The sequence below is a fragment of the Hipposideros armiger genome, unplaced genomic scaffold (genome assembly GCF_001890085.2).
Source record: "Hipposideros armiger isolate ML-2016 unplaced genomic scaffold, ASM189008v1 scaffold_1749, whole genome shotgun sequence".
NCBI classification, from domain to species: Eukaryota; Metazoa; Chordata; class Mammalia; order Chiroptera; family Hipposideridae; genus Hipposideros; species Hipposideros armiger.
In genome coordinates, this window is record NW_017733099.1 from 3,462 (window position 1) to 15,439 (window position 11,978).

The 11,978-nt window shown below is 36.8% G+C and overlaps 1 protein-coding gene across 1 annotated transcript; it reads left to right on the plus strand.

Annotated features, from left to right (window-relative positions):
* Window positions 1–2,487: 2,487 nt before the first annotated feature.
* Window positions 2,488–11,978, plus strand: CYP51A1 (cytochrome P450 family 51 subfamily A member 1). The gene is made up of 8 exons (XM_019634581.1): window positions 2,488–2,660; window positions 3,894–4,020; window positions 4,860–5,034; window positions 6,759–6,878; window positions 7,297–7,492; window positions 9,827–9,922; window positions 10,737–10,905; window positions 11,679–11,978. Exons 1-8 carry the CDS (start codon window positions 2,508–2,510, stop codon window positions 11,756–11,758), a joined length of 1,116 nt encoding a protein of 371 aa, XP_019490126.1. The 5' UTR covers window positions 2,488–2,507; the 3' UTR covers window positions 11,759–11,978.

Genomic DNA, 11,978 nt, shown 5'->3' on the forward strand with positions numbered 1-11,978 from the left:
GCCCGCTTTTCAAACTTTTAAATGGTAGAACATTAAAAAAAAATTTTCTTATCTACTGCTTATCCCCAGTATAGGAAACAGATAAAATTGGAGCTGCTCCTGTTTAAAAGCTAGAGGGGCCCTTGGAGCTCTCTTAGCTTCTTTCATGTCCTGGGGTGATCTCTGAGATACCACTGAGGAAACCTGGTCCTGGCAGCTATGGTTTAAAAACCATGGGCATAAATCTTGTATTCAGTGATCATAGGTAAAATCAACACTAATTGATCCTTCTTTTTCGTAACCACGCATCAGTGGAGTTTTGTAACCTGCACTTCACGTCTTCTATGACTTTGTTCTATTTGGATGACCCACACCACACCATGGCCACGCAGATCTTTGCCCTTCTCCTCTCCAGTGAGCTCTCTTGTACCTTATCAGCCGTTTACCCCACATACCCACTTAAGACTTGTCATCACTCTTAACTGTTTCACCTCCACAATATGAATGTAGACACACCATTCTTAGACCACACCTTCTCCTGGTTTGCCTATACAACTCCTTCCGTACAACCATGCTTTTGACCTCACTAGATCTTCCAGCCCATTGTTCCATTTACTTTGTCCTCATCTATCAGCCTCTTTCTTTACTTTGTTTTTCCACTTTGCGACCGTGGTCCATTGTTTGAGTTGCACTCTTGCAAACCCCTGAATTTCCTTTGCCCCTGGATCTTTTCATTGTTTACTGGTAAAACTCCTACGTTGGAAGGGAGCCTGGTTGTTATTTTCTCTCCCTTGTACCAGATTAGTTCTTTCCTAATTTCATGATTGCTTGCCTACCTTAAGTGAACTTTGAACACTGCTCAACAATCCTATATGTTCCTGTGGTTGGCTTACTTTCCCACTCACCATAGAAACTAACTCAAACCTTTATTTTTTAATTTTTTTAAAGATTTTATTGGGGAATTGGGGGAAGGGAACAGACAAGTTGCTGTCCTTTTGTTCTTCAGTCTAGTTGTGGAGGACGTCGCTTCACTGGCTCATGTTGGTATTGTGATCATTGTGCTCTTCCCGGCTGAGGCAGATCGGTCACCGGCCTCTGGATGGCCGTTTACAGCAGCTCTTGGCAGCTCACACCAGCTGCCGGCCGCTCACGCTGGCTGCCGGCCATACACAGTAGCTTATGGCAGCCCACTGCAGCAGGGGCTGCAGCCTACACTGTCGCTGGCGACTAATGGCAGCCCAGCTCCAGGTCGAGCTGTTGTTCACCATCTTAGCTGTAGAGGGCACAGTGTCACTGGCTCTCATGTGAGATATGAACCGGGGCCCAGCTGCTCAGAGCTGGCGTCCCAAGCCAGCTCTTAACCAACGTGCCACTTGGTCGGCCCTCAAACCTTTATTTTTTAAACTTCTGAATTTTCCTACCTTTCTATCAAAGCAGATGACTTTGTCTCCTCTTTAAAGAGATTAAAAACTATCCAGTGGGCAGGTATTCCCTCATGGTCCTAATTTCAAATATACAAACCTATTTATGGTTATATAATCCATTATCTTTTCTTCCTGTTACATTAATAATTATAAAACACTTAAATTTGTGCCAGTACTTACTACTTTATATAGATTATCTTATTGAAGCCCAACAAAACCCCTTCTGGTTTATTCATTTAATAGAGGACAAAACTGAGGAACAGGTTATACGTATATAATTTGTTCTTAAGCTTACTACTAGCTAGTGGCCAAGCTAGGATTTACATGTGGTTTGATTTCCAAGTCTATGCTTTTAATAATAATAATAATAATAGAAAACACTTATTAATGTTATGGCCAAGGTACTCTAATATATATATGTTTTTCTAATATATATATATATATTATATGTATATAATACATATTATATATATGTATATATACACGCTAATAAAATATATTCTCTAACATATATATGTTAATTTATTTATCTTGACAACAGTCCTATGAAGTAGGTACTATTATTATTCCCATTTTATAGATGAGGTAAACTGAAGCAGTGTTGATGAGATAGTGGTAAAACCGATACCTAAATAAACTGCGGGTGTCTTCACATAGCAAGTACTGTAGGAAAGGGCATATCCTTTGGCTACTCCTGTAAATTTGTCTTTAACCAAGGGAAAAAAATCTATATTCTCAAAGGTATTTATTGCAGAATTGTATATAATAAAACCTGACACATCATCCATCCATAAATCAAGTAGTGAACAAATAGTTAATTATTGACATTATGATGTCTGTGTATAAGATAGAAAATATTTTAAATATAAACAGTGAAAAAAGCAGAATAAAAAGTTTTACTTATATTCCATTTGCAATTGGATGAACATTATTATAAATTTGGACAAAGGCTGGGGGAAGAATTGCTTTAAGGTTTATGAATTTGTTTTCTACAATTTACTGTTTTGTGATTTAAGAAATTAGTGTCTTAGTGCTCTGTATTTTTTGGTAACATCAGTATGGGTACTTTTTTCTCTTTAGTACGGACCTGTGTTTAGTTTTACCATGGTGGGCAAGACGTTTACTTACCTTCTGGGGAGTGATGCTGCTGCCCTGCTTTTTAATAGTAAAAACGAAGACCTGAATGCAGAAGATGTCTACAGCCGTCTGACAACACCTGTGTTTGGGAAGGGAGTTGCATATGATGTGCCGAATCCGGTAGGTGACACTGTTATCTTCAAGAAAGACAAATCTATGCTATAATAATTATAGCTAGTAGTGTAGGAGTAGACATTTTGAAATGTAGGAACAATTTATTCCTTGGTTCAAAAACCTTAAGAATCATGAGACATTTAAAAGAAGAAAAGCCACAGGTAACCGACAAAGAATGGGTATTTTGTTTTATAGTTGCTAGCATGGACTAAGCAATTTCAAAGGGCTTGCTGTAAAAATAGAATGAATGATAACTTAGCTTATTAGGATTTGATTTGAGAGGGTAACAAGAAAATCGCATTATTTCACCAGAGGGCCCCCTACCTTCCCACTCCTGCATGCCTAAAATTCTCGCGTAAGAGCTCTTTTGAGCTAGAGATCATTGGCTTTAGAAGTTTTTATGATTTCCTTTCCCCACTTAATCAAATATTAAAATGCTACAGGTTGATGGAAAACACAGATCAAATAATTGGTCGGATTGCTTGGTATGGGCTCTGGCTGTGAATGTACCACATATTACCTAGTACGCTAGTATAGCAGTTAAAAGTTGACATTAAGTGTTGTTTCTGGGGATGGGGGAGGTATGGGGGGATGAATGGCTCTCCTGAAGGACAAAAGCAAGAGACCTGGAAAATCCCTCTGGTCAGATATATCCGTTTTTTTTTTTTTCACACAGCTTATCAGATTCTTAAAATAGAAATGCCTCAAAGGGTTAAAACCATTAGTTGTCTTGCTGTGAAATTATTTTATTAAGACTATATTATATTCTAATTCAACTTCTGGAAGGTAGTGTCAGTGAGGAATGACATTTGTTTGGGAATAGAACTGCAGAATATGTGAGGAGGATAAAAATAATATCGAAGCACAATGGACCTTTGGGAGATTGTGTTGGCATTTGGGTTGGGTTGGAAGACTAGAAGATAACAGAAAGGGAAAGGGAGCCCTGGAGTCAGGAGTGGGAAAAGGATATAGAGGAAGGAAGGCGGGAAGTGGGATTCCTAATTTATCATTTGTCTAGGGCCTGCGTAACAGGTGCCTTCTACATGTTACTTCAGACTTAAATACAAATGCTCTAGTCCACATCTGGTGTAGTTTCTAAAAAACACTCACTATTTTTATTTTCAGTTTTTCAGAAGGTTGTTTTCTTTGAATGTTAGAGTTATAATAACCCAAATAAATGGATCTTGTGATAAAACAAAATTGTGTTTTAATGCTGTATACTCTTAATGAATTTTGAAGGTTTTCTTGGAGCAGAAGAAAATGTTAAAAAGTGGCCTTAACATAGCCCACTTTAAACAGCACGTTTCTATAATTGAAAAAGAAACAAAGGAATACTTTCAGAGTTGGGGAGAAAGTGGAGAAAAAAGTAAGCAAAATGTTTTGGTTTTGCATTTGTCCTACTATTTCTACTTTTCTATGACTAGAAATCTAAGACTGTGTGTGTGTGTGTGTGTGTGTGTAAGCAAACTACAACATATGCCAAAGCGCTGTGGAGTTAGAAAGACCTAAAAAACCTGAGAGAAACTGATTATTGCTGCTCACTTAGCAAAACATTAAAATGGGTTAAATAACATGCATATTATTCAGCTCATTTGTACAAATAATGTAAAAATGATTCATGATTAGGTTTTGAAATAAACTGAAGGTAAAACTTTGCAATTTCATTTTAAGTTAATAAAATATGTATATGTAATTTTTTTTTTTTACACCCCTAATGGACAAATAAAAGTCAACAATTTAATTGTCTAGTTCTGACCTTCCCAGTGGGAATGATCCATCTTCAGTTTTAGGACTGCTGTTCCTTGGGAAGCACCTCACTGCTGTCCTCATATGCACTAAAGGACCTTTTTTGCTGCTTTGCGTATACTGTGAGGAACGCAGATCACCACATTCATTTTCATCTTCATTTTGTCTTTTCAAGGTGAAGGGTTTATGAATGAGGTTTAGAGACGCCTTTGTGGCATAGATTTTGGCTGTTTACAGGGGAGGGGGTGCTTCCTATCATTTGGTTTCTTGTCTCTGTTTTGTGTAGCAGGGTGGCCACATATCTATATGTCTATCAGCTTTTTTGATGATATGAATAGGACCTTGTTGGTTCTTGAGTTTTTATTCGGTTTTCCTTCATCATTATTTTATATCTAAGAAAACAGGACATTTCTAAATAATTTTTGGCAATATTAATGGGAATAATCTTTTTCCCTGTAGATTTGTTTGAAGCTCTTTCTGAGCTTATAATCTTAACAGCTAGTCATTGTTTACATGGAAAGGAAATCAGAAGTCAACTCAACGAGAAGGTGGCACAGCTGTATGCAGATTTGGACGGGGGTTTCAGCCACGCAGCCTGGCTGTTGCCTGGTTGGCTCCCTTTGCCTAGTTTCAGGTATGGATAAACAGATTATATATATGGTGATTTAGCTTTGTATAATCGCTGTAGTGTTGGTATGCTTTGGTAAGAGAAAACTGAAACACAGAACAAATAAATTGGGGGAGATTATGAGTCCCCATTCTTCATAAGAATTCAAGACAAATTTTCTTTATATAAACTATATAGTGAGCTCATTTAAGGTAATTTTCAGTTTATTGCAAAGGTAATTTGTTGTCTGTCGGTTCTAATATTTTAAAATCTACTTATCTCACATATGCCTTATACTCAGGAAAGTTTCTGAATTAAGTGATACAGCCCTGAAAGTATTTGACTGTTTTGCAGTCTATTGTGAAATTGCTTTGTTTGAAGTATTAGTGCCTTTCTTTAATTTTATCTCCTTGCCAGCTGTACTGTGATTACCTAAAGGGCGGGGACCACCAGTGATACAAAGAAATATTGCTCATAGGAATTGGTGTATTAGTGTTTTCATATTAGTAGGCTTTCTATACCTTCATTGATTCTGTTCAAGTGAGAGGTGGGGAGGTGTTAAATTGGTACTTTTCCTTCCATTTCTGCACTTCTATCTACTTACAGAATAAAGAGTGGTGGGAATAAAGGCAGAGCAGGAGAGGTTCTCTGTTGTTCTTTGGAACTCATCAATATCGTACAATTGTGGGGAGCTATGCAATTTTCAAAATGCTTTCACCCGTATTATGTTAAAACATCTAGCACAGCCCTGGGCCTCTAGTAGGGTCTCCATAAATGTGCATTGAGCCTTTTTCCACCTTCCCTGTCTCCTGGATGAAGTCAGAAATTCCTGAGCTTGGTATGATAGGCCCTTGACTAGTCTTTCCAGCCCAGTCTTTCTCTGCCTTACCCAAACCAACTGATTTAGCGGAAGTATTCCGTTCACTTTCTCAAACAGGCCTTATGCTTTCCTGGCTCTGCTGTGTTCATACTGTTAAACTTCGATGTCATCTTCCCTTCTGCCCACATTATCTTATTCGATCCTTAGTAACAGTCTTAAAAACGAAGCAGGGCAGGGATGTTTATTAGAAGGCTTCATTAAGAGGGGAGAGGTAATCAGATTGTTGGGTTTTAAATTGGATGTTTATTAGAAGGCTTCATTAAGAGGGGCGAGGTAATCAGATTGTTGGGTTTTAAATTTTGGCTCCACTGCTCACTGGCTATGCGATCTTATGCAGCTATCGGTGCAGTGAGAATAATAGCACCTACCTCACAGGTCAAAGTGGGTAATTCATGTAAAACACCTACAGTACCTGTTACCTAGTGAGCACCCTATTTTAAAGGTAAAATTTTGGGAGTTCAAGTTTGTTTTCTGACTCTACTATTATTTTTACCTCCTATAAAATCCTATGTTTTGTTAGAAAATGAAAAGTAGACTCAAACCCTATATGCTATAGTCATATTCTAAGTTCTAGATTCAGATGATCCTAAATGAATCCTAGGTTTATTCAAATCCCAAATCCTACAGAAGAACCAGAGTGACTCTCGTCTGCTTCAAGATACACATTTCTTTCCCTGAGGGACCCTAAAAGTTCCTAACTGTGATTTTCATGGTGTCTTTTTTTTTCTCTTGTTCCTGAGTTTTGTCAATTATTTTAGAGTCGTTAAAGTTAGGGTTGCTTTAAGCTAGGTTCTGGTTATTTTCTAAATGAATTTAATGCCAGAAAGCATTGCTTTATTTTTTTGAAGTTATTTTCTTCTTTGATTTACAGACGCAGGGACAGAGCTCATCGAGAGATAAAGAATATTTTCTATAAGGCAATTCAGAAACGCAGACAGTCAGAAGAAAAAAATGATGACGTTCTCCAGACTTTACTAGATTCCACTTACAAGTAAGAGCTGTTCAGGTCATGTATTAAGCTGAAGCAGAAAATTACACATTAAAACATAGTTAAATAATATATCCAGTTAAAAAGTAATGATGCTGGCAGAGTCAGTAGCTATGGCCTTTAGATTTTTAAATGGATGAGACATAAATTATTAGGTCCCATGCCTTACTGGAATCCCAGTGACTGTGCATGGTGAAAAGTTTGCTAGGAAACTGCAGTGAAGTCCTTTATAATCAAAATCGCATTTTCTATCGGTCTGTTTCTTTTCCGTAATGGGGAAAAAAAAAATCTGACTCATGATGTGCAAAACAAAAGGATATTATACCTGAAAAATTTATTCATTATGATCCTTAATGTAAAGGATGAGACATGAAATGTGTCTACCCAAATGTTAAATTTGTGGGTGTGCTTCATTCCATAGGGATGGGCGTCCTCTGACAGATGATGAAATAGCAGGCATGCTTATTGGACTGCTCTTAGCAGGGCAGCATACATCCTCAACTACCAGTGCCTGGATGGGCTTCTTTTTGGCCAGAGACAAAACACTTCAAGAAAAATGTTATCTAGAACAGAAAACAGTCTGTGGAGAGGATCTACCTCCTTTAACTTATGACCAGGTTTGTTGATTTTCAGTTTCTTTGCTTCCTTATTTGAGTATTTGTGGCTAATTTTTAAAGAGGACAGTTTGAGCAACAAAAGCAAAAATAAACAAATGGGACTACATCAAACTAAAAAGTTTTTGCACAGTGAAGGAAACCATCAACAAAACGAAAAGACAACCTACTGAATGGGAGAAGATATTTGCAAATGATACATCCAATAAGGGATTAATATCCAAAATATATAAGGAACTCACACAACTTGAAACCAAAATGACAACCTAATTAAAAAATGGGCAGAGGACCTGAATGGACATTTCTCCGAAGAGAACATACAGATGGCCAACAGACATATGAAAAGGTGGTCAACATCACCAGTCATCGGGGAAATGCAAATCAAAACCACAATGAGGTATCACCTCTCACCTGTCAAAATGGCTATCGTCACTAAATCAAAAAATAACAAGTGCTGGTGAGGATGTGGACAAAAGGGAACCCTCGTGTACTGTTGGTGAGAATATAAATTGGTGCAACCACTATGGAAAATAGTATGGAGGTTCCTCAAAAAATTAAAAATAAAACTACCAGCAATTCCACTTTTAGGTATTTATCTGAAGAAATCCAAAACATTAATTCAAAAAGATACGTGCTTCCCTACTGCAGCATTATTTACAATAGCTGAGGTATGGAATCAACCTAAGTGTCAATCAATAAGTCAGTGGATAAAGATGTTGTACATTTATACAATGGAATATTACTTGGCAGTAAAAAAAGAATAAAATCATGTCATTTGTGACAACATGGATGGACGTAGAGGCTATTAAGCTAAGTGAAATAAGTTGAATAGAGAAAGGCAAATACCTTTTGATTTTTGTATGTGGAATCTAAAAAAACCCAGACAGAAACCCACAGCGAGCAAACTGATTAGTTGCCAAAGGGGAGGAGGGATGGGAGGATGGGTGAAAAAATAAATAGAATTAAAAAATAAAGGGGACAATTTGAGATTTTCTATATACTATAAATTGGTTAGCTTTTTTATTTTCTGAAAATTCCCCATAGTCCTCTCTGAAATGTCCTAATGCTGGATTTGGTTTGCTGATATTTTGTGGAGTATTTTTGTATCTACATTTATAAGGGATGTTGGTGTGTAATTTTGTTGTGATGTCTTTGATAATTGTTGGTATCAGAGTAATACCGGTCTCATAGAATGAGTTTGGAAGTGATTCCTTTCTCTTTGTTTTTGGATGAGTTTGTGAAGGATTGGTGGTAATTCTTTCTTAAATGTCTAATCCAGTTCACCAGAGAAGCCATCTAGGAAGCTTTTTGATTACTAATTCAATCTCTAATTGGTACAGGTCTATTCATATGTTTTATTCTTCTTGAGTCAGTTTTGGTAGTTTGTCTTTCTAGGAATTTTTCCATTTCATATGCCTAATTTGTTGGCATACAATTGTTATAGTAGTCTCTTATAATCCCTTTTATTTCTGTAAGGTCAGTAGTAATGTCTCCTCTTTCATTCTTGATTTTAGTAACTTTTAAAATAATAGCTTAGTTGACATTTCATCCATTTAAAGCATACGGTTTAAAATTTATCCATTTAAAGTATACTGTTCACTGTTTTAAAAAAAATATATTCAGAGTTGTTAAACCATTAACAATTGAATTTTAGAACATTTGTATCACTTTCAAAGGAGAGCCGGTATCTGTTAGCATTTCCCTTGCGTCCTACTCCTGGCAACCACTAACCTAATTTTTGTCTATGGATTTGCCTGTTCTGGACATTTCATATAAATGACCACATTCATACAATGTGTGGTCTTTTGTGACTGGCTTCTTTCACTTAAGCATGCTTCAAGGTTAATCCATGTTGTAGTATGTATGTATCAGTACCTCAGTCTTTTTTATTGCCCCGTAATATTCCATCATATGGATATACCACATTTGTTTATTCATTTTTCTGTTTGGCTAGTATCGGTAATGCTGCTCTAAACATTTTGTGTACAGGTTTTGAAAAAGCTGACATTAATGATACTTGCTAGTGTGTTTTTTTAGATGAGTGCATTTTTGCAGGTCCTTACTATGCCATTCTTCAGGGTGATCTGTTACATTACCCTCCTTTCCCTTGTTGGTCATGGATAGCGATAGAACAAGATTAATCCCAGCTACCCCGAACCAGTTACCTCTGTAATTCTACTCAGAATATAAGCTATTTTGTAATAATCCAGAAGTTAAAATAATTTTGACTTAAGTAAAATTAACTAAATAAATTTTAATTTATAAAATAATATTTAACTTAAAATACTGTTGTAGTATGTTATATTGTAAAACTCAGGAAATGTTTTTTCTTTTTAGGTCAAAGATCTAAATTTACTTGATCGCTGTATAAAAGAAACATTAAGACTTCGACCTCCTATAATGACCATGATGAGAATGGCCAAAACGCCTCAGGTTAGTTTCTTGGCTAGATTTCCCCCTCTGTGCCCCTAGTATTTATATATCAAAAGATGATTTCCAGAAAGAGAATTTTTTTTAAATTAAAAAAGTAGAATAATCACTTCTACATACTTTTCAATTTTACATATCCCAAATATATATTTTTACATATATATATTATATGTAATACATATATATATTGCTGACAGTAGACAGGCTTACCTGTTCCCTGTGTTTTTAGTTAACAATTAGGGTTTTTTAAATGGAAGTACAGTTTTTTTTTTTTAAATAACATTTGGTTGTAAAAAAAAAAGTAACAATACTGAAGTATATAAATAAAATTGTGAAAAGCTCCTTAAAAATCCCATCCCTACCACCAGGGCATTGACTTTTTAAATTTGTGTATATACTTCTAGCCCAGGGGTTGGCAAACTTTTGAGACAGAAGAGCCAATCCTGTCCCTCACAATTTAAAAATTATTCGAGAGCCATAAAACAAATGAAATCACCATTATGTGAATAATATCCTTTAAAAATTTTATAAATGAAACTATGATAGCTTTATTTTCAATTTCAATTTTACTTCAGAGCTACATGTACGTACTCAAAGAGCCGCATGTGGCTTATGAGCCGCAGTTTGCTGACCCCTGTTCTAGCCCAATATTGGGTCACTTGCAAATATCTTCAGTTAAAATAATTTTTAGCTGGCCTGTTATCTAGCTAGTTTTAAAATATATGCATATCTCATGTATATTAAGGTTTTGTTACACCTGGTTATTTGATAGAATGTCTTAAAATTATCTAATGAAATGTATTGCTTTCATTTGTAGACTGTGGCAGGATATACCATTCCTCCGGGACATCAGGTGTGTGTTTCTCCTACTGTCAATCACAGACTGAAAGATTCATGGATAGAACGTCTGGACTTTAATCCCGATCGCTACTTACAAGACAATCCAGCATCAGGAGAGAAGTTTGCCTATGTGCCATTTGGAGCTGGTAAGAGGATTGATTACATTTTACATTTGAAATGTCTGTTCTGACAAAATTTGTGGTTGTCAAAATAATCCATGTGAATTTTATTGACAAGTATCTTTCCCTTTCCTAATAGGGACATTCTTGCAAATGCGTATTTTTCCCACACCAATTCTCTTCGACACGAACTGGGTTCCTACAGATCAATTCAATTCTAACACTACCTGGGGTTGGCACAGACCCAATAGGTTACGGGCTCACAAGACTGCCCTCCTACCCCCAGTTCAATGCCCCTTGCGAGGTCCAGGTTGTCACCTGTTCTTCTGACCAAGTGGCTATAAATCAGAGGGTTCTGTCAGTCCCCTCCTTAGGGTTCCATAACTTGTTAAAGAGAGTCTCATAGAACTCAGAAAACAGTTTACTTACTAGATTATCAATTTACTTTAAAGGATACAACTCAGGGAACAGCCTGATTAAAGAGATACATAGGGCAAGGTATGAGGGCAGGAGCACAGTGCTTCCGTGCCTTTTCTGGGTATGCCACCCTCCCCGGACCTCCACATGGTCACCAACCTGGAAGCTCTCTGAACACTGCCTCCCCCAACCCTTGTATTTTAGGGAGTTTTGCAAGGGCTTCCTCAACTTCCAGCCTCTCTTTCGGAGGTCAGGGGGTGGGGCTTTCCAAAAGTCACCTCATTGACAAACTCAGGTGTGGCTGAAAAGGGCTTGTTAGGAATAACAAAAGGCTCCTTGCTCCTTTCACCTTCATTACTCATTTCACTTACGAAATTCCAAAGGTTTGAGGAGCTCTGTACCAAGAGTGGGAGGAAGAACGTATATTTATTACAAATCAGTGTCACCGTTGCTGTGCCTGTAGTACTGAAGTCAGATTTAAGGTCAGTTTAAGCTCTCCCACTTGGTTCTTTTTCAAGATGGCTTGGATAGCCTAGGTCCTCAGCATTCCATATACATTTTAGAATCAGCTTGTCAGCTTTTATGTGTATATGACCTTTTAAATTTTGATCTCAGTATGTGTTAATGTTTTGGGGTTTATTAGCTCTCTCTTCAATTTGTAATGACATTTAAAGTTTTGATTG